Source organism: Fukomys damarensis, unplaced genomic scaffold (assembly GCF_012274545.1).
Source record: "Fukomys damarensis isolate Sample0158 unplaced genomic scaffold, DMR_v1.0_HiC HiC_scaffold_28, whole genome shotgun sequence".
Lineage (NCBI taxonomy): Eukaryota > Metazoa > Chordata > Mammalia > Rodentia > Bathyergidae > Fukomys > Fukomys damarensis.
This window is the reverse complement of record NW_022900940.1, coordinates 24,161,838-24,185,999: the sequence shown is the minus strand read 5'-3', so window position 1 is coordinate 24,185,999 and position 24,162 is coordinate 24,161,838. Positions and strand designations below refer to the sequence as shown.

Below are 24,162 nucleotides of genomic sequence, written 5' to 3'. Positions count from 1 at the left end.
ACTGCTCAGTAAATCAAAACAAACACGTAAAATGCTATCAGTCTGCCATCCCTAGTCCAGACATTGTGACTTAATTCTGAGATGATAGAATTATACAATTTCAAGTAGCATAGCTGGCCAAATTCCAGAATAATTTTGCTGCAGATAACACTATGCTTTTCTCTTGACCCTTTATCTAGTCTTGAAAAAAATAATAACCCATGCCATTACCTATATTTTCAAGCTTCCTTTGTTAAAAGAAATTTGCAGATACATGTTTTTAAAATAATTTGAACTATGTACTATTTGCATCATCCATCACAATTTCTGCTTTCATTTGCTCAGCTATTTTTAAAGGTATATTTTCATATTTTTTTTGTGTCTTTCTCATTGACTTTCAGGTTTTAATAAGACCTAACCAAATCCTCTTGCTGAAATTTATTAACCAGCTTTAAAAGTTTTATAGCAAGGAGTGAATACACCAATGTAAAACCTAAATAGTGTAGTGATACTAGCAAATAAACCAGTTTTATCAGTTATTTTAAGAAAAACCAAATATCAAAATAAAGTACCTTCATTGGCCCTATAAGATCATTTAAATGAAAAGTTTCCCTTTATAACATGTACAAAACTTTTGACCTTGTTTAGATTTAGTGAAGGAAGAAAGAGTAAACCCAGAGCTAATAATTTAAGGTTTTCCTTCTCTGTTTCCCCAGAAATAGTCAATGATTACACAGCAACAGAAACATTTTGTCCCAATTCAAACAGGCAAAAACATAATTCCTTTCCAGTCTCACAAATACTTTCACTCTCTTCATGTAAGTATCTTGATGATGCACTGTCTAGACTTTTTGGAACAAGTGATGGAGTTTGGATTTTATTTTGTGACTTTAAAAATGGTTATTTAAGGCTCCTACACACTTCCATATGAAAACCCACTGCCTTCAGACTATGCAAAAGTTATGAAACTGCTTACAAGAAAAAAGTATTAATGTTGTAACATCAAGCTTCAACTAACAGGGAATATTTTATAGATTTATCCATTGTATCTATACTATCACATTGCATTGTTGTTCTCATCAGCTATTGTATCAAAAAATGTCAACTAAATACTTTATATCCATAAAAGTATTACGGCAAACATTTTTTAGCTTTTGGGAAGCATCAATGAAAGAAATTAAGGGATATATACCCATTCCTGTTATAGTTTTAATAGATAATCCATGGGAATTTATCAAGTCAAAGGGCAAAATTTATATTCCAAACCCTTTGTCTTTTGTTAGCTGGATAAAATAAAAGTGATCCCTCAAGGTCCCAGATTTAAGCAACATCTGTGTCACCTGGATCATTGAGTCTAAGTATAGCTCTTAAGAAAATCAAACAGAGACTTGGAGAAAAAGTTTAGAGTTATTCGCTGCCCATAACCTAAAACTGAGAGTTAAGTTTACATGGAGCTGTAACCATTTTCTGTAGGTACTTGCTCTGAAGTACTTGCCACTTCTTTAGGCTTTACTCTAGGATATATAAGCTGAATACAGAAAAGCTTCACTATAAAAGTTTATCCACAGGTAGTAGTCTTAAGGAGTGTAAAACTCTGCATTGACTTGCTTAAAGTCCTTAATTCTCAAATAATTTCCCTAAAATCTGTCTATTAATTTGTCTGTGATGAAAGAAATCAGCCAGAAATACTTTGCTTCATTGAACAATATAGAGACAGACACATTGAACTGGACTCATCTCTTTTGTAACATAAATCTGCTTTGTTTGCTTGAAGAGCAACATAAAATTGAGTTACCAGCATAGAAGGTAGACCGCCTATAATAAAATTAGATATTCTGACGTAAAGTAAAGATAAAAATGTAAGCAAACAAATAATAATAAAATACCAAGCAAAATCATGTTATTCTATATTTTCTTAATTGAAATTTAATGAAATGACATTTGATAAAAAGCAATCAGAATCTACATCACATGGCAATGATCAGAAGGAAGCTCTTCCGATCTTTCTTTACTAGAACTTCAATGGTAGTGAAAAAGACACTGAATCGTGAATCAGAAGATCACAGGCTTGTTATTATATGTGAATAAATCTCAGTTTCTTCATCTGTAAAATGTAGGAAACATCCTACCAGACTCAAATAACTATTCTGGAGAGGAGTATGAATTATTCCATAAGCAGTTCAGTTTGGTTCATGTTCAAAACCCTAGTGGATGTTATGGGAAGAGTGAAGATCTATTGATTTATAGAAATAAAACACACATGAACTTTTACACAGCTGAGGTGTTTGAAAAAATTTAGCTAAGAATCATGTAAAATGTTCTCATGCACCACACTATCTAGTGACTCTTCAGTGGGGCAGGGAGATCTAAACACTATAGTTGAGCGGGCGCTCATGTGAACAGGTAAAGGATGTTCTGTCGGTCCATAGGTCATGTTCCTAATGACCTCAGATTTACACAAATAGTTCCCAAGAGATGCTAACAATAGAGTGGGGATGGATGGATCAAAGCAGCATCATGCGTACCAGTCACATCATCCTGTGGAATGATCACACGTACTAGCTTGTTATACTCAGGTACAAAGTTTGAAATTCCTAACTCTAGAGAGAAAATTGCAAGTAGATGAAGGATTATCATTATGTTAGTATATAGTAACTCTTGGAGAACCATGACCAAAGTTAGAGCACAAGCCACAACAGTATTAATTATGTACTTGGATAAATTCATAGAGGACAAAAATAATATCCTACATGCTACATATTTGCTAGGAATTTTGAGATTCAAGTAAAGAAGGTTTTTTTCAAAGTATGCTCCTTCAGCACTAAGCCTAAGCAAAATTCATAGGTGTTACAAAAATAAAGTTTTAGAGATGCTATTTAGCTCAGCGGTTCAGTGGCCTGCCTTGCAAGCACAAGGACCCAAGTTCAATTCCCCATACCAAAAAAAAAAAAAGAGAGATGCTCTTTAATTGTGGTCAAATGGGCTTTTGTACAACATGATTTCTTAGAGTTTGTATTTTATGTCATCAAAGAGACCATGTATTAAGTAGCATTGCCCAAATATATTGGAACACAGCAAACTTTCAGTGTAGCTAGTGCTGCACATATAAATTGTAAGGAATATTAAGTTCAAGGATATTTAGAACCCGTGGACAGTGCCAAATCACCTATCTGAAATGGCCAAGGAAGTGTTATTTATAGTGTACTCCCTGGAACAATTTTGTTGTCAAGGCAGATGCCTGCCTTGTGTTCTAGATGTGAAACCAGGTTTATTGAATTGTGATGCATGAGTTCTGTACTTACTTGGAAAAGTTTTGACCACCTGCCAAATTAAAGACACAGAAACAATGGGGAGAACAGTTAGCTAAGGTATTTATTTAAAGTTTGTACAAATCCATTGTGAGGGGTAGTGAAATTAATGTCTATAATAGTCAATGACTAAGTGGCATGCTTGATTTTTAACTGGAAATGGAAGGCTTTCTGCTTATATCTCTTCTGTCAGCCATTGAATGATTGCTTATTGAATTCCAGGCATTCCCTGTGTATTAAGAGATTCCAATATGCATAAAATGTAGCCCCTGCCTTCAAGGAGATAATGGTCTCTATGCTCTACTAGAAGAATGGTGAATTCCATAGGAGCACAGAGATAGATGACAGAAATCATTGATAATTTTCAATTGCAAAGCTAAATTACAAATGTTACTAGGCATTTTCAAGCAAGTGTTCTTGCTTTAACTTAAAATGTAGTTTTTATGTGGATATGAGTTGCTCTTGGTTATTTTAAGAGCACATAGATGACAAGCAACAGTTTGGGTTGTTTCATTTAGGCTGTTTTAATAAGAGTGCTTCTATTGTTAGAAACAAAAGGGTTTTTAGGATGGAGATACCATATATTCTAAATTTAGTTTTTTTTACTATAATTGCCCATGAAAATTAAGCAACTGCAGCTGACCAGTTAGTCTCCATTAAGATATTCCCCTTCATTTAGATCATGTCTCTGGAATACTTAAGACCTGTGATACACAGAGAAAGGAATTTAGCCTTTTTGATATTTATATGTAGCCTTAATATTTGATTTGAGCAAATGAGGAAGATATAGATTCAGAAGCTTTTGATTGTCAGAAAAATAGTTCCTCTATCTTTTATGAATTATAAACTTTGTTTTCTTAGCTGACTCTAATTCTGAAGTTTTGTTATACTGTCATGTTTAGAAGCACAAAAGCATAGCTGATTCCATAGGCAATTTAATTCTCAGAAAACAGATCTTTGAATTTACAGGGAGAATATGTGTTAAAAATGAGAACATGGGTCCTATTTTATGTTTAAGTAAGTGAGTTCCCTTTCTTCTTTGCAAAAATACATTTTATCACAAATAAATATTTGATTAAATTTCACAACATACAGAAAAACGATTTAGCTGTTTATTTATCACAATAGTGAAAGTTTCAAAAATTGAAAGAGCTGGAAAGGAAATAACAACAGTGATTTAAGATAAAATGGGAGAAGGAAATGAAGGAAACTTCACCATTATCCCCAATACTGTATTTCTTTTATGCTAACACAAATGTTATGAAAATGAAAAAAATGACATTTGCCCATTTTGAATGTTGTAATTCTTACATTGTTCTCTCATTCTAATTGGAAAATAAATAATTACTAATATTAATGTAATGATTCATTCATTCAACAAATACTTGTTGAGAACCTACTGTGTACTAGGTACTAGCATTAAAATAGAGTGGAAAAATAAAGCAAGACAGGACAGACATCTCCCTAAGCCTTACAGAGTCAGTGTTTAGATGTGAAATGTGAGATGCCAGAGATCTCACATAGAGTGTTTAAAATGATAAAGTGAGGACTGGGGTGAAGTAACTTGAACTGATATTGTGAGACTACTATTAGTCCTGAACCAGCAAAGAAAGGATATTCCATGCTGGTGTAGGGAACTTGACTTATTTTTGGACAAAACTGAATTTGACTAGTCATGAACAAGCCAGGGCCCATCCATCTAAAGTAGCCTCGCGTGGTAATCAGTGTTCTCTGTGGTTGCAATCCCAAGTTTACATGCCTTTTTCTTTGATTCCCTCTAGTATATGACTGCTGCTGCTCCTATGCAAGGGACCTACATTCCCCAGTACACGCCTGTGCCTCCAGCAGCTGTATCTATTGAAGTAAGTCCATCCCTGTCCTGTAGAAAGAGACTAGGGAGAAGGAATCGCAGTCATATGTACTGTGGTACCTTAGAACCCAAGAAATCCTCATGTCCAGATTGTGTGCTGCTCTAAAATTTGTGGTCAGTCACAAGCTCAGTCTATGAAAATATGTATATTTACTCTATCCTGCCTTTGTTTTGGTTCTCACGTGAAGTAAATTAACCTGATGCAGAAATATGAGGGAAGGACACTTTGCACATTTAAAGTCCTGCGAACAAATCATTGTTCTTCGAAGTCATAACCATAAATACTCATAAAAGGGATGGAAAAGCAGTCTGAAGCCATTTGGATGAGCTAGATCTTCAGTGTCTTTTTTCTCAAAGACAGGTCCTTGACCAGCTTCATTGGGACACCCTGGAATCTGTTAAAAACACAAACTAGAAGACCCTACTGAGACCTGATGAATTTTAATTTTCATTTTAAGCTGATCTCAGTGTGACCCAGATGCACATTAAAATGTGAGATACACTGTACTAGTTTACTAGTTCTCAAACTTTTCCACACATTAAACTTATTTAGGGAAACACTATCCCCAGAGATTCTTATTGAATTATCTGGAGTATGTACTAGACATCCAGTTTTAAAAAAGGTTTCAGGTGATTCTGATGTACAGCAAAGATTAAAAACCACTGCTCTGATAAATAGTGTAACTCCTCGCACGATGCAGTGCTTATCTAGCATGCATGAGGCCCTGAATTCAATCTCCTGTGCAACAAAACAAAAACAAAGAACAACAACAGAAACTCTGCTATACTAAATGAGCTTTCACAGATTTATACTTCCTACAGATGGGAAAGAGTTGGATCACTTTTATCACTGTGGACCTAATGAATAATGATAATGGTACCATCTTGCTCTTAATGAAAGCCTTTTCCATTTCCTTCTCTTTTTGTATTGGGCTGAATCAATCTCCTCTAATTCTCATTTTACTGAACAGAGCCTCAAGCTACATAGAAAAGCAGAAAGCCTAAAGCTGTGCAGAGAGTGATAAAACATTTAGACGTGTATTTTCCTCTCTGGTTCTACACATTGTTTTTTATTGTTCCCCCTCCACTTTTTCCAATGCACATGTGCATTATGGTTACAGTGCATCTCTTCTCACCACCTGAAAATCTTTCAGAATTAATCTCTTTGCTACTCCATAATTTGTCCAGCATATAGTGTATTTGCACCCCTGCACACAAAAATCCACCAATAAAGAGACTGACAGAAAACTTTACAGACCAGATTGGATTTTTTTAAAAGTTTGTTTTTTGCGGGTAGCAAGTACTTGCTTGTATCAAGGTATAGAAGAAATCCCAGATGTTTAAAAGGTAAACAAGGACATGGATTTTTTAATCTTTGTGTGTGTTTTAGATGTATGGATCTCAAAATTTAATTGTATCTTCAGAATTTTAAGAATATGTGATTAAATTTTATGTTTTTGGTTATGTTTATCAAAAAATCACCTACACACTGAGAAACCAGTGTCTGGACTTTCCAGGCAAAGTATAAATTTCTGCCATGTATTTGCATTCCTGTGTGTCTACATCAAAGGGATATTGCTATTTAAAGAATTAGAGCATTTTAATGCTTATAAAATAATGACACATTTGGTCTTGTGCCTTAGTTAAATGCAAAGTTTAGAAAGAAGAATTTCACTGAGAAAAATGTAAATATAGTCTGATATATGCATTGAATTTAGATTTATAGAAAAAAATTGATTCATTGTCCATCTAGAAACATTGATCATTCACCTGTATCCACACAAATAAGTCCTGGTAGGATATTCAGAAAAATACAGATTAGTAACCCTTTAAGAAAGAAAACAATGGATGACTGACTACAGGTAGACTTTTCAGATTCTAAGGAAGAATTTCACATATTTTTAAGGACAGAGAACTGACCAAGAATATTTACAACTCAACATCATTGCAGATACCCAACACTGTTGCCCTTTTTGAGTGTATTAATGATCAGATCAAACTACCTGTAGCTCCCTTGGAATCAAACACGTGTCCCTGATAATGAACAATGCCAGAAATCTGTTCTGCTAGCTTCTGTGAGAAGTGAAAATTAGGAGACAGTTTTGAAAGAAAGGCAAACCAAAATTAAGAACCACCAAAATTAAGACCACTAAATAAATTCCAGTTCATGTCTTAGAAAACAAAGCAAAGTAAAATAAATCAAATTATCGAACAGAACCTATTCAACACTACCCTTTATAAAAACTTCTAATCTTAGTGTTTTTTTTTTATTAAGGCCAGAGTCCATATTAGCAAACATGTTCTAGACATGCTATAGTGAACCACCCCATCAGCTTGTTTCAATATACTAATATTGATAGGAATCATGAATGATTTTTTACTAATTGTTACTTAATATGATTTATGCAACCACCATTCGAAAGTTGCAAGTATAGTTAAAATGATTTTCTGATCTTTTATCTACTCCAAAAACTTCTTTGGTTGCTCAGCTTATTGGCATTGCATCAAGATGACTTTCTCAACCCACACTAAGATATGCACTGATGTTTTCTTTTGAGTGCATATTGTGACTTCACATAGTTGATAGCATGTCTTCTCAAGCCAAATACAGGGGTATTTCTGCATCTAGATGAGGACCCTTTGCTTTAAGCACATAAGGCTTTTGTGTACTTATTTGCCTCCTTAGGGTGTTGTTGCCGATACCTCTCCCCAGTCAGTGGCACCTTCATCCCAGGACACCAGTGGTCAGCAGCAACAGATAGCAGTGGACACATCCAATGAACATGCACCTGCATATTCTTACCAACAATCTAAGTAAGTTTGGGCTATGCTAAGCTCTTTTTCAAGATCAACTATCTTGAAATTACTCAAGGTGTATCTGTTATTTTATGTGGCAAATAATCTAAACTTAGTGAAAAGTATATATTTAGCTCATAATTACATGGCTGGTTTGGGCTTACTTCAGGTGGGTGTCTCTTCTGATCTTGAGTGAAGGCAAAGCATGTGACTCTGTTCTAGGGCAGTGGCTGGCTGTTGGATAGGTGATGAAAGTGACTGGGCCACCTGTTTTTGCTTATCCAGAAAACTACTTTACAGGGAATTGTCGGGATTCCAAGGATAGCAAAACAGCAAGCCCAAAGACAGTGTCATTCTTCAGTTCTTTTTGTCACTCTTCAGCTGTTGCCTCATTAGCTAAAGCAAGTCGTATGGCCAGAGTAGTTGTAGATATTTGTTGCTAAAGAGACTCATCATAATCATTTTTATGGAAAATAATAATAACATCATATATTCTTGGAAAAATTGAAGTATTCTCATATGAAAGTGTAGGGTGAAGCTTAATTTTGTCTTCACTGTTAAAAATGAAAAAAGTGATACACCCTTTGCAAGAGTCCTTCGAACATCCAATTAAATGTTTGTGAAAAGGATATTGGGCAATGTACAACAGAATAGATTCTTACTCAGGCATTACATGGCAAAATGAAGTAGTCAGTTACTCTTGATGGTTCTTAAATCATTCATAAAGCAAATTACATTTGACTTTGTACTTAGAGAATACAGAGACACAAATGTGAGGTCGTTTTTGCTAAACCAAGGGAATTAGCAACAGAAAAGTCTACAGGCAAAGGCGTTGGCATGCACATAATCCAACTTTATAGATAACAGTCAAGCCCTTGGAGAACAATGAATTCCCAGATGATCCTCTCTGAAGAATGTTCCTTCATTTCTGTGTCATCATTTTGTTTGTTAAAGAAAAATGTTATTCAGACACATCCGAAAAGAAGAAGATTTCGTTCAGGATAATTTCAATATGTGTTAAGACTGTCACATTAGAGGGGAGAGATCAGGGCTCAACTCAGAATACAACAAAGACATCTGGAGATGGATAGCCAATCAACAGAGAGAAAGGGTCCGCAAATGAAGAAGTACTAAGAGGAGACAGCAGGGTAGGGAATTATTACTAAACTGACTTAACAGTATTCTTACTGAAAGCAGATAAAGAACTGATGAATTAAATGTGGGAGATGATGAAATTGATCAGATAATTGAGGCTGGTCAAATATCAAGGGTTGGGATTCCATCTAAATTGATTTCGAAGCTCCTTGGTAAAAATAAACTATGTAGACCAGGCAAGGATGGATTCAAGGTCTAGGTGTAGTCAAGAAGGGAGCTAAAGATAGCCAGACTGAAATTTCTCAAGAAGAGAAGTTTTGTCCCTCTATCCTCCATACACATGAGATTTGCTTACTGTTGGATTAATTGAGGCAGTGGAATCTTCTGAGTGCAGCACAGTCTCTAAATGCAGCTGTAAAAATTAAATTTCTCAGAACACCGGTTAATCATACAAACATAAAGTATTACTGTTGTTATCAATAAAAATTTTCAAAAATCTTGTTACTGAGTAAAGCGGGCTGTTGTCATTGTTTCAGCTGGCCTACAGCCTCTATGAATAACTTTTCATGCAATAAACAACATGTTCATCTCTTAAAACTCTGGTACAAGCATATTGGAATTTGCTCAGCCTGGTCAGTGGGTTAATATGTGGGAAAAAGGAACCCGAATGGTCTGTGGAGAAGCAGAGTGAGAGACACTGGTGGAAAGAAATGAGAGACACTATGTATGCTGATTGATTTTATGTGTCAATTTGCTGAAGCATTATTCTGGGTATGTCCGTGAAGGTGATTGGGGAGGAGATTAAAATTTGAATCAGTAGATTGAGTAAAGCAGATCACATTCCTTAATGTAGGGGTGGCCCCCATCCATTGAGTTGAAGGCATGAACAGAACAAAAAGATTGATCCTCCCTGGAGTAAAAGGGACATCTGCCTGAATTCTTGAGCTGCAACACTGCTTTTTCTGCCTTTGGACTCAAATGAAACATTGTCTCTAAGTTGGATGTTGGGGACTGGCATTTACACTGTCAGCTTTTCTGTTCCACTTTCAGTCTGAGCCTGAGACTGTAACATTGGCTCTTTGGAGCTGCCAGTTTGCTAGCACGTACATCTCTCCCTTCCTTCTTTGTTTCTGTATTTATTATATTTATCCATTTTTTTTTGTAGTACTGGGGATTGAACACAGGGCCTTTACACCAAGCTACATCCCCAGCTCTTTTTATTTTTTATTTTATTATCTACTTTGAGACAAAGGTCTTGATAAGTCACCAATATTGAGTTCAAACTTGTGATCCTCCTGTGTGAGCCTCCAGAGTGCTATATTTATCTTTTGGTCTGTTTTGCTAGAAGACTGTGACTGCTACACAGTTTGCCAAGCGCACTTCGCCAGGCTCAAAAGGAGGTGAAACTGGCCTTGCATCTCCCAAAGCATAGTGAATAAAAGAGAGATTTTATTTCCTAGAACTTTCTTGTGCACGGTTAAATAATTTATTAGGTAGTTGAAAACAATGTTTTCATTCACCCAACCAACAATTTTGTATTGATCACCTACAGTTAGCCAGCATTCTAGGTTCTAGGAGAAGATCAAAGAAATAAGCATATTTCTCTCCCAGTCATCCCTTGGACTTTACTTTTTAATAGGAATAGACTTATATGCAATGGATCAATTAAGAAAAAAGCAATAAAAAAAGAAATAGAATTGCAAAGCACATTATTCAAAAATTTTCTTTCTGAGGTGATGAGTTAAACTCCTAGAATTTGGCATCAGAGAAGGGCTCTTTTATGCCTGGAAACTGAAAGATTGGAGACAAAGCATTCTAAGCAGAGGAAATGCGCTTTTTAGAAGCACTGAAGAGGGAACATAAGGCTGGAGTTTTGTGGAATAGAGGGGAGAACGGGAGGAGATGGAGGCGAAGAGGCCAACCATTATTAAGCCTATAGTTACTTAATTTTCTATAGGGTGATTATACTTGGTTATATTCAAAGTGAGATCAGAAACCAGTGTAGGGCTTTTAAAAATAAATTGCGTAATTTGATTTACATATAAACGATTCTCCCACCAGTGCAGCCTGAATTTAGAGGGGAGTGTTTCAAGGATTTTTTTTCTTTGAGACGCACAGTTTCCCCATCTTGCAACTATATAAAACCTCTGCCCCACCCCTCCTGATGAACTGAGCTGCAGTCGTTCCTCCTTGTCATCCCACAAGAAACATTCTCTTCCTTCTCAAGGATGTCCCCACTTAGGGGTGAAGTACCTTTCACGATCTAAGTGTGATGTGGTAGGACAGGAGTTATGTCAGGCTCACACAGAGCACCTCAGCCTCTAACAGATTCTTAGCTCCAAGTCCAGGTCCTAGTTCTCTTTACCAGTGTCACACCAGTTCCTATACCAGGAGGTGTTAACCTCCTTGAGGCTTAACAATCTCGGGTGGGATTCATTCAGTTCTACCCATACTCAAGATATTCATACTTGAAGGAAGAAAATGGAAAACACTCACAGCGGGCCATAGTAATAGCAGAATGCATTTTGTTTCTTCTGGATTTGTATGCTTTGGTGGAGGTCATGGCAATCGGAGCAAGATCTTGCAGGAAGTAGCAACACTCCAGATGGTGTCAAAGCTTGATCCAAGTCCAGGGGTAGAGAAGGAAGTATTTCCTTGAAAAGTGGAAGGAGAGTAGTAGGATACCATGGAAAGGGACACCCAGATTCTAATATCAGGTGCCACACTGAAGTGCATGGATAGCATTTTCTTTTTTTTTTTTAAATGTGTGTTCTTCCAATTGAGGTAAACGACAAATTTGGAAGCAATGGAAATCAACAGTCTGTTACTTCTCTGGTTCAGGCAGGAATGACAGAAGGTCTGAAGTATGATGAATAGTGGTGTTAGGAAGATACAGTGGAGAATATATTGAAAAACAGGAAAACAATTTTACAGTTCCAGAGAAACCAAGGGAGTCATTGATACCAATAACAAAGGCAGATAAGATAAAATGCCCCCAGAGGGTCTGGCTATAGAGATGCCCAAGAAATTTAATTATCCTTATGGTAAATCAATTCCAAACTTTACTCTTTGAAATATTTGAAGACGTCTGAGTCTGACAACATACAACTTTCACTGTTTGAATGTTTTTAAAATTATGGTTATACCACATTTGCATTGAGTCATGGATTATTATGATTGGTGATACTTAAGTTTCATAGGATAATGCATATCCAGAATGAAATCATGCATCCATGTCCTCCTGGTGGCAAAAATGATGAGGAGGATTTCGTTGTTTGAAGAAATAGTCTTTTGTACCCATAAAGGACTGTATATTACAGGATGTTGCTCAGGTCATACTCCTTACTGAAACAGCCAGAGAAGAAATCACCTTGGAAAATGGAACATTTCAAAAGTATGGCATGTGAAAACCACTTGCATTGCCTTGGAGAGATTCCTTTAAACTGATTTTAAAAATCAGTGGGTCTTTATTGTATTCTTAGCTTCACCTCTCTAAAATGCAAAAAGTGTTAGGAGCCTTTGACTTGAAACACCAACAAAAGACCAAATGAAAAAGAATTGAAATACCAAGACAAACACATATGAAGATAGCAGTCACTTCTGAAATTTTATAAGAAAGAATTAATGTGACTATTAATTTTGTCAATTTCAGCCAAGCAAATCTGACCTATGTCATGGTAAAACATGAGATTCTTCAGAACTAGTCAAGGAAGACACTGGGAACTGAAGTCGAAGTTTACATCATGCACACTGAGCTCTTTTTCATCAGTAACTTTCACAGGGAAAGTTTGAGGGATATAAAATGGCTCACAGTGACAGGTATCAAACAAGCATTCCTTAGAAGGCAGGCCTATAACTACTTATACAAGTTAATGAGTGCACTTTAAAAAGTCCTTGCTCTGCTTTTTAAAGCTATTTGATCATACCTTACTTGAAAAATTCACTCTGCTTACATTTGTCCATTGTCTAGATATTGGACTATATTATCCTTGGAAGAAAATCTACTCCATCACAATTTTGTTTTGAGATCAAGCCTCAAGCAACATTCTACAGCTAGTTATTGTCTACTATAGATTTCCCTAAATCCTTTTTCATTCCTTCCTGTTCTAGTATATTGGAAAGTATCTCGAAAATTATTTAGCCAATCCTCATTATCTTAAACATGCCAGATTTCACAAATGGCAGCTCATTTCCAACATCATTATGCTAATTAACATGCCACTACTTTCATCAGGCAACCCATTTCTAACAATCATTATGCTAATTGAGATATGGATAGCTTAAAGTACTTTGTACAGACCTCTGGCCTTTCTCATTAAATGCTAGCTGACCTGCTATGGGTATGAAATTCTGATAAGGGCAACTGAATGCCCCTGAAAAGTAGCTTGAGTCATCACAATATACCTTCAACACCAAAATGTCTACACTAAAGGTATTGTAAGTAAAAGACCAGAGCAATCAGAACCAGAGAAAAGCTTGCAATCAGAACCAGAGAAAAGCTTGCAGAATATAAATGATTTTCCTATGAATAAAGAGGCTATATTTGGGATTTATCAGTAAACTTGCCTAGCTAAACCACAGTACTTCAGATTTTGTATTTATAGAGTCCCCCCCCATTATTAAAAGGAGCTATTAATGTAAAAGGGACTCTGTGCTCTTATCACAGAAGGCAGCAATGATAGCTATGCTTTACCTTGGAAACTTTACGGAAATTTCACTTCCCATTTCCATTATCTGTTTTTCTTTGTGCAGGGCAGCCTTAAACATAACTAGAATCTAAAGAGAATGTCTTCAAACAGAGCTAAAATCTAATATGCACAACTATTCTTATTCTAGCTTTGTGACTTCGGTTATCAATCACTTCTCTGGAACCTGATTTTCCTCTTCATTTAAAGTGTGAGGATTAGAGTGTTATTCTCCAAAGATATGAGCAAGACTCTAGTGTAAGGACAAATTTATCACCATGCTCTGGAGTTAGGGTTAGAAAGTCCCTGCAGCGCTTCCTCACCCAAGTGGGTTGGAATACCCTGCTGTAACCCAAAAGACATTTTTGCCTTAACTGCAGTTCTCTTCAAAGTCATTAAGATAGCGTAAAATATGCTAATAATATAGTTGACCTCCTAGGGGCCAAATAAATATTTCAAGTGTTTTACCTCTTGACAGAATAGGCTATGCTGCCTTCCTGATGCGAAATTCCAAGATATTAAAAACTGAATTATTGCAAATGTATAATAATGTATTATCTGTTAGTTCTTTTGATGTTAATGTCAAATATTTTATTCTTTTCCAAGAAATTCTTCTTCTACACTGGTACCCTTCATTGTGCCCTAGCCACATCTTTAGTTTACCTGTGGCTAATCCAGCAGTAGAAATACAGTTAATAATGTATTATCTGTTAGTTCTTTTGATGTTAATGTCATATATTTTATTCTTTTCCAAGAAATTCTTCTTCTACACTGGTACCCTTCATTGTGCCCTAGCCACATCTTTAGTTTACCTGTGGCTAATCCAGCAGTAGAAATACAGGAACCACCTTTTCCAAACTCTGAACCAAAAAAAAAAAAAAAAAATTTCTTATCACATGCATCTCATGAAGCTGGTCTGTAAGAAATTATTCTGAGAAATACTGAATCATTAGATGTTCTCTTAAGATTTCCAAAAGACTAGATTTCTGGGATTATGGTTTGCTCTTTCACAACCTATTCACTCTGCTGGTATTGAAGAGGAGATTGAAGAGAGAATTCAAAATGATTCTGTGTTCCTAGATTCAGTCAAATTAGCAGTCTACAAATATTCACTCTGACATTAAAAGACCATTATGTTACCCTTGGAATCAAAATTTCTTTTTATTCTTCAAATCTTATCAGGGTAGCTGAACTTCCATGAACACCAAATTCCTTTTCCAGTGTACTGCTAATGTGTGAGTTGTACTGGTGAGTCATGCTGCAGAGTACTTTAAAATTTGCAAATGACTTTCATACTTATCTCTTTCACATAAATTGTTTCTACCTATGTTCTTGTTACTAATGATCACAGCCTTGAAAATTTAGAATGCCATTGTTATGAATATCAGTGCTATCCATAATCACTATGTAAATGTGCACATTATACTTCATCTAGTACAGAGAAAGCAGACAAGTGAATTTTAGTTGCATTAAATAACACCTTTTTTCCTTTAAACTTCACTTAGAAATCATGATTGTTTAAAGTACAATCATTTGTTTAGGAACACCAATGAGGCTACATTAAGGTCCCAAAAAATTATTGGAGAGTGTTACTAGAAACAGTTATATCAGGTTAGAAACCTAAAAGTAGCCCCAGCCTAACTCATAAACACTAATACTCTGAAGTACGTGAGCAGAAAGGGTCTTTTATAGGATGGTTGGACCATTGAATGAAGAAAAACTGATGTTTTAGGCATCTTCTGTTCAGTGCACAATGGAAAAGTGGAAATGACAACAAAAATAGACCAAAACTTTGTTTTCATAGCAAGATAGCTTTTAGATATAAGTGGAGTAAGCCTACAAGTGCAAAGACAGAAAAAAGAGGACCAAAATATAGACCATGGTTCAAAATATTACTACTAATAAAATTCCCCTTATCATTGTTGCTGTTATAAAAATTGTAGTTACATTCCTTCTTAGAAGAAATCTCACTTTCTCAGGTAACACAAGAGGAAAAAACCATGTAATTTTGGAGATATTAAATGACTTGTAAATATTTCAAGTAGTCAACCTATCAATTTGTTGCTCTCCATACATGATTCTTGGAACAAATGCATTAGGTTCCTAATAGCCGCAGCTGACTCATGATGATTTTCTGCAAATTAGTAAAAAGAGACCTTTCTGAACCACTTCAGTTCCAGATATAATATAGTTTAAAACATTGCTGAGAACCTTTTGTGAATCTGAATAAAACAAACACGCTTGCTCAGAGGAGAGACAGGCCTGTCTCGTGGCTTTGGGAGAAGACATTTCTCTGAAATTTAGCCTTCTTCCCTCACCCACTGGTCATATATACCTATATCCAGCAACTCTGAGCTTCATTTGCAAATTAAGCAATCGGGTACCAGCAGAATCTGCAGAACTTTTGCCATCAATCTGTGCCCTGAGGGAAGAGGCCTTCATCGAAAAGTGACCTACAGATAAAGTTCCCTCTTTGCACAACATAACTAAATTTATTTAACAGAGTTCTAATCTGTGAGCAGAAGAGCTGAAAGTAAAGTTCAATCCCCTAGAACCTTAATCCTGTAAGATAGGTGGGGCTTCAGGGTTTTGCTTAACCCAGCCCATCAGGAAAAAAATGAAATACAATAAAATGATATTTATCTATTTAATTGCCTATTATGGAAATTGCACTTTTCCACATTCCAGAGAGGAAAAAGTAGAAATAAAATATAGCCTCTGATGTCAAGAGTTGTAATTTTTTTTTTTTTTGAGATCGGTTTCTTGTTATGTTGCCCAGGCTTGCCTGAAAGTCCTGGGTTCACACAGTCCTCTCATCTCAGCCTCCCCAGTGCTAGGACTACAAGTATATGTTACACATCCAGCTAAGGATCTAAAATGTGGATGGGAGCAACAAACAAGAAACAATTATCTTATGTGTTGGGCCAATACCACAAGATGACATGTCACAGTCATTATGGTGCATAGGGGGAATCACATATTTGTTGACTGAATTAGTGATGAATCCTAAGGTAGTTCTGAAAAAAATATAATTGCAAAGTATCTGGGAGCACAATAACATCTATCAGGTATTAAGAACTAGGCTCTAAGCTCATAGGAAGGTGTATTTATTCATTTTCGATTGCTATAGTAACTGAAGCTGGATAATGAAGAAACATCATTTATTTAGCTCACCCGTTTGGGGGCTGATAGTTCAAAGTTAGGCAGTCTTGTCTGTTTGACCACTGGTGAGAGTCTCCATGGCAGATGACATGGTAGGATCCAATGTTACGGGATTACATAATAAGACAAGAAGCAGAGATTAGGGGGGGTCAGGTTTATTCCTTTCAAAAATTTTGCTCTCAAAAATTAGTTCATGAAAAAAAATAGTTCATGAACCTAGGAGAACTACCTTAATCCCCACCAAAGGAAGCCTCCACAATGACCTACTCCTAGGCAGTGTATGTTGAAGGTTCACTTTCCACATTGCCGTACTGGGGACCAGCTTCCAATGGAAATGTACTCAAGCCATATCCAGCCCAAAACTGGAGAGATGTCTCTGTGTACACGTGAGGTATATCTGCATAGTTTATTGCTTTAGAATAAAAAGAGACTGTTGGCCTATAAACTTTAATTTTAATGAGATCAAACTCTCTAGCTTGAATATATTAGTGAAAACGGTATTTGACAATTTCATGGACTAAATATTCTTTTGTAATTAAATGTGTATTTACAATTTGTTTCACGAGCGTGTTACATCAAAAGACCTCACTACCTTTTAAAGAAATTTCATTGGAAAAGCGTGAAGGTGGATTCAAAGCTGCTGTGATGTAATGACCACTCTTATTTCATTGTTTTCACAGACCATAAACAGAACAGAAGAATGTCCCTCTGAAATTTTGCCTTGAATGAAGAAACTTCACTGAACAAGAAGTTAGTTGGCTTCCAGTTTGCACAGGCGTCAATGGAAGGCTTTTTTTTTTAATTTTATATTTTACTCAGTGAAACAAAGTTTTTATGTGCTGTGCAAATGGTTCCTTCATGTGGTCTGACAGTTTATTTTTGCCACCCTTTTCTTTTTTACTTAAAGGAAAAGAAATCCCAGAAGAGAGGGGGAGGCATTAAAGGTTGACATTATATCTGGAAGAGCATTGGAATTCAAAATTTACCTGAAGGTGTAGCTAGATTTTCTTTCTTTCTTTCTTTCTTTCTTTTTTTTAACATGGAAAATCTTATGTCAAGAAATGAGCAAACCAAAATGGAGGCAAATGGTCTTCCTTGGTAATTAAGCTACTCTTTCTCTTTTTCCCTTCCTTTTTAAACCTAGTGGGTTTTTTTAATTTTTATTTTTTAGAAATATTTAGGTAAGGTTTATCTTGAATATTAATTGCCTTAATTTTAAGGACGTCAAAGGCTCTCAAGGCAAGCTGTCAACGTCTTGTTAAAAAAAATTCAAGAAAGAATTGAAATATTGTGCCAGCTTTAACTGGTACAGAAGTTTAAGACTATGAGTTTTTAGGGTGAAAAAAACTGTACAGTTTAAAAGAAAATGTTTTTCTTCATTTGAAGAAAATTTGTTGATAAAAGAAACCATGGCAACTGCAAGAATTGGGAAATGCTGGGACTTTTCATGAACTTTGTCTTAAGTGTTGACACAAATCATTCTAGAAGGCTAAAACATTTTGCAGTAAAGTTATTAATGTTGGTTTAAAAACAACTGCATTAGAAATAATGCGTGTTTGGGGGGCAGAATGCAGATTTTTTTATTTACAAAGCGTGATTGCTAGCAAAAGCGTTAGTGCTTTTTATCTGCAGTCTTTTTTATGAGCTTTACAAAGTTTTTAGTCAGCTTTGCTTGTCACATTGCAAAACTTAGCTTAAGAGCATTAAAAACAAAACAAAAAAACATAAGTAGATAGGAGCTTATGGTCAAAAAGTGCAAAAAAAAAAAAACAAAAAAAGCAATAGATAGAGAAATTGTTGACAATTTCTGTAGTCTTTCCTAGTTGTGATCAAATTCAGCCTATGGATGGCCTATTTTATACCAAAGATGAAGTGACACCCTATTACAGTACAGAAGATAGAGGTTTTTTTTTGTTTCTTTTCTTTTCTTTAAAATTTTATTTGACCTACAATGGCCGGACCAGTTCTTTGTTGTTTGTTTAAACTACCTTCCACTGGTGTTTTACATACCACACACACACACACACACACACACACACAGACACACACACACAAAATTTTTTTAATGTAGATTTGTTGATAGTAGAAGCTCACAAGGGCTGTGTTCAGCAATCCCAGCACAAAGAGTTCTGGATACCAATTAATAGAGCCAAGAGGCTTTTAATTTTGTGAGCTTTTCTGGTTCCTTGCTAGTTCTCTTCAATATGATACCTGTGTTGATGGCCACCAATAAGCCAGACATTTGTTTAAGAGTGGATTTTTCTTTCTGTGGATTTTGAACTAAAGATACTTCCTGAACATGGCCTGAAAAGTCTCTGAAATGTCATTTGTCAGGAAAGCTTAGTGGTATTGTGTGAAATGGTGAGTGGTCTCCTACAAAGATCTCATGGTATTTCTAACAACCATCTTCCTTCTAAATTCCAACACCACCTGGTTTCTTCTTCCCACCTTGGTCCTGCCATCATTCACCATGAATGGCCACCTTGACTCTGCAATCGGGGAGCGGGTATTTTCTTTTTGTCTCTTTTCATGGTATTTTCTTATCTTGGTCTTGCCAGAAAGAAAGTAAAGATACTTTTTTTATTTCAGTTTAATTTTCTGAGGCAAGAAGTACCAATAATATTGAGGATTCTCACACTGAAATTTAGGGAAGCTCTTAAAATGCTAGTTGACAATCAAGAAATTCTATAATTTATTTCAGTAAGTACCAAAAGAACTAGATTTGATAAATCATTGAAGCCAAAGGAGATATTTGTATATAGTTATGCAAAATTTTATCTAAAATTATTAAATTGACTTACGTAGAAAACACCTTTACATTTTGATTCATCAAGTCAACATTCAACCTATACAGTTTAACCTAAAATTGATGAAAATGAAACAGAATTGTGTTAATGGAACTACTCACTATGAGTACACTGTGGTCAAATTATTTGAATCACAAAAATGAAACTCTTTTTCACAAACTAAGTAAGTCACAGGAACTTGACTTAGTCCCGACGGAAGAAGTAAAGGTATTAAGTGCACTATGAAAGAAAACAGGGTAGGCTTTTAAAAACTAAAAAATATAAAAGGTAAATCATATTTTCATTAGGGCAGTATGAATAAGGAGTTTGACTCAATGAAATTGCAAATAACCCACTATTTAAATAGATCCTGGTTCTCTTATTTGCAAGCCCATGAATTGGAAGCTCAAACCCAGAGTGACTGCACAACTTTGTAGTCTAACCACTGGCAAAATATATCAACAAAATGTGGCATGTGGTACACAGAAATTCAGCTGCTCGCACCCATCCTGATAGTTTTCTTTAGAAAGAATCATAGATTTAAACATTTTTCCACTGCATCCTTCAGCTTCCCGTGTATTACAGTGGTGATACTGTCTTTGAAAGTGGGCTCCTCGCATTACAGGGGTACAAAAAACATATATGGGACCTGTATTTTCTGTTTCTCTTTTCCACACTCTGAATTCTTTATATAAATAAAATTATCCTGGGCACAATTCATTTGAATATAAAACGAACATCCATTCCTTTGTTTCTGTAACAAAAAATACCAAAAACATATATTAATGTGATACAAAGAAAGTCTCATTTACATAATCAGTAATGAGGCTAAAAGGTAGCTAACATGTGGCTGATGAATGTGCCTAGGTAATTTCCTGTTTCTATTCAAAACTGCCGCTTTATTTATACCTTCAGATACTTTTTTTTTCAACTATAAAATTTTAGTAGTCTCAGGAAATTATTCTCCCTGTCATTTTATGTACCCATGTGTATTTTGTGTTCGCATTGTTTTTATCATGCCATTCTATAAAACATATTATTTCAAACCAAAAAGAAACAAAAAGATAAAAAATGCATATGTCCAAGCCCCCCCCCTTTCATTTTACCTAAGAATTGTTTTTCAAGAATCCAGTCTTGGGGATGGGGGAGGGAATATCAAAAGGTAAGCAGCATTATGTTGTATGAAACATAAAACAAACTAAAGTATGTGTTCAAAATACACAGATTTCAAATCCAAATTTGGTCAACGATGCATACTGTATGTTTTTAATCTTATTTAGGATGATAATCCCTTTTAGATTAAGTTAATTTTCTTTAAATTCTGATTTATCAAACATTTATTTATATGTTTCATTTTTTCCTTTTTACTTTAATTGCCAAGACTTATCCTGCACATTCGGAAAAAGACTAACACCACAATCCAAATGAGATAAACACCTTCTCATGCAAACTCTAGTCATGTGGTCAGTGGAAGATCAGATATGAAAGGCAAATCATTTTAGCAATAAGAAGGTATGGACAGGGGAGGTAAAGTATATATTGAAATTGGAGATCCAAATGAAGAGCTAAATCTTGGAAGGTCAACAAAATGCAGACTCTGTGAACTAAAGGTAATAGTGGCACAGGCTGATGACAATTTGTCTTTGAATGCTGATGTATCTTGTATATAGCAACTGAAACAATGTTCTAGAGAAACTTTTCTACCTAGCTCAGAGTTGGCCATGAATAGTTTGTTTCCTTGGTAAATTTCAACAATTCAGTATATTGTCTCCTAGCTTTACTTAAATTAATTCTTCTTGTAACTTCAGCAGATTTTCCATCATTGAAAGAATATGACTCCCTTTCATATTTTCTAATGCCAAATAACCTGACATTAAACGTGTGCTCATGCTCTCGTTAGAGATGGAAGGCTAAGAGCTGAAGAAGGCTGAATGGAGTGGGAAATTCACACTATTTCACTATGGCAACAAAATACATTGACCCCATCACAAAACTGCTTTAAAAATTATTTTCAGTTCATGTACAATCAAAAAACGTGCTGTTTTTTTTTTTTAAAAAAACATGTAAATAATTGGGATGTTTCTTCTATAGCTATGTAACATTTACAATAGCCTAAAACCCTCCTTAATGAAAAGTGGAATTTGATTTAAATAGGACTCTTGCAGTCTTCTCCGTGATTGAAGTTTCAATGGGCTGTCTAGACTGATGATGTTAATAGATTAAAATACATTTGACAATTCAGTTTCACTCCTAATTTGAGTGTGTGAACCCACTGCTGATGAGCTGATATGCAGAGAGAAAGTCCTAAGTGTTTTAGTGATAACTGTTTTTATGTGATATTAAATTGAATAAAGGGATAACATTTATGTATATGTATAATAACATTCAGCACACTTGAGGAATCACACACTGCAATACAGTATGGCAAGTCATTGAATCTTGATCTATTCTCTTTAACCTGGATCAGCAGTAAAGGATGGGATTTTACTTTTCATGCTGTTGTGGCTGGCATGCTTCCCAGTTGTGAGTTCACTGGGACTGACAGCTTCTCACTTTAATCTGAGGGACTGACAACATTTAAACAGGCTCATGGATTCTATACCCTACACCTTTTCTGTAGTAGTGTTGTAATGCGACTTTAATAACGAATACATTTGTTCTACAAATAAATAGTATCCACTATGGCATTGGAAGACAGTCGGTTATGACTCAAGAGTAACATTTACCAAACATTTAAAAGATGACATTGGTCCCTTAGTCTAAACATTCTTAGTCTTGGCTGTTTTTTGTGCATTATGTTCAGAAAAATACTAAAGCTCAATCCTAAATCCCCAAGTGGCCCCAAAGATCTTTTACAAAATGAGGAGTTCTAGAGAAATGATTTCTTTTATGTTTGATTTTGACCCCAGCATATAGATGCTATCATAAAAACAACAACAATAACAACAAAAGAAAGATCAAACAAGATAGGTGAACTCTCAATATTCATCTCTGTGTATCTCGGGGTGGGAAAATAATGCATCAAGAAATGTTTCTTCTGCACAGGAAGCTTATGGAATTGAACTTAGATTCTTGGGAAAGAAACACAAGGCCACTGAATCACAGCTGAGGTTTTCCTAAAACTGTCCCATTTCTGAGTTTTGCAGTAATACTATCACTCTCAATTTCTGAAGGGCTAATTTTCTATTTTGTATATCTGTTTTTCTTTTCTTCTCAAGAATTAGGCCTTAGGCACTGCTCCCGTTCATTAGTACTTCACCCTGAGGGTGGAGGAATAAATAATTGGAAATAAAATTCAAATTAGTCTATTATTTCCTAAGGATTGAGTTATTGAAAGAGTTTGAAGTCATTAAGAACATTCATGTCAGTGAATTATAGACACCGAATTTTGATGATCCATAATAACCTTTTATCATACACTGCAAATAATTGAGAGTTGGCTGTATTCTTGCAGAATATAAAGGAAAAAATACTGTGGCCTGGATTGGGCTTCCCTTAGAAGAAAGTTGTTTTGCTTTCATTCACTCTACTGAAAGTTAAACCAACTGAAAAAATAAACACAGTTTCTGTTATGAGAATATAATAGTAGCTCTCCGTTAAATGTACACTCGTTCCTTTCAGTTTGATGAAAAAAAGTGCATTATTTTTGTTGTATTTTGACTGTGTTACTGTATCGAGGCTGAATGACTTTGACACTGCAGTGGAAATTATTTTAATCACATTTTGAATAAATTCAAAGTATAGCAGTGTTATACTTTGTATTTAAATCCTCTGGTCTTAGATTTTTTAAAAGAGATGCTCTGTCCTCCTCCCCAAATTGTGTTATTTCATCATATATAAAAACAGAAATTATTTCATACCTTTCAGAAACTGTAAAATCTATTTCAAAGAGATACTTGAAAAACAAATTCCCCATTCTGCAAATAAATGCTTCTGTTTATTTAAAAATATATTTGGGATCTTAATTTTTTAAAAATATGTGTAAAAGTACTTGTTATGAGATACTGAGTTTCTAAGAAAAATGGGACACAGCTTCTTTCAAAACCCTTATTTCAGGCCATACTCCTTGGAACTTCTGAAACATCACTCAATTTTAAACTTTATTTCAAAGCATTTTTGTATCGCTGTCTCTGTCATGAAAAGTTCTGTAATTCTATGGTGTTTCTAGTTTTATTTTAAATTCTTTTCATCTGTACCACAGTCAAATTAGATATCATTTCCCTTATTTCTTGGGCTTTCTGTAGATCAGTGGATCTTAGGTTTAAATTTCTGTTTTCTTTGATGAAGCTTTCAATAAAAAATGAAAATAAAATCAATGAAGGAGGGCTGTTGTGTTTGTCTGCACTTTTCCAGAGACCTTCTGTGGGAGCTGATGGCGGGCGGGGGGCGGGGGCTGTCTCCATATTTAATTGGGAACATTGCAGGATTTTCTCAAAGATTATCCCAGGGAACAGACTGGAGGGAGGATTCTGTTTATGTAG

The 24,162-nt window shown here is 35.3% G+C and overlaps 1 protein-coding gene across 7 annotated transcripts in view; it reads left to right on the top strand.

Moving 5' to 3' along the window:
• Rbms3 (RNA binding motif single stranded interacting protein 3) overlaps positions 1-23,951 on the top strand; it is a 1,373,556-nt gene extending 1,349,605 nt beyond the window's left edge. For 4 of the 7 annotated variants that reach the window (XM_019209637.2, XM_010638273.3, XM_010638272.3 and 1 more), the window contains 2 exons: positions 5,069-5,149; positions 7,844-7,975. In XM_019209637.2, coding sequence (XP_019065182.2) covers positions 5,069-5,149; positions 7,844-7,975 — 213 coding nt within the window. Of the gene's footprint in view, positions 1-5,068; positions 5,150-7,843; positions 7,976-17,575 lie in introns of those variants that run through there. The other 3 variants (XM_010638264.3, XM_033757090.1, XM_033757089.1) reach the window with 1 other exon arrangement.
• The last annotated feature ends 211 nt before the right edge of the window (positions 23,952-24,162 follow it).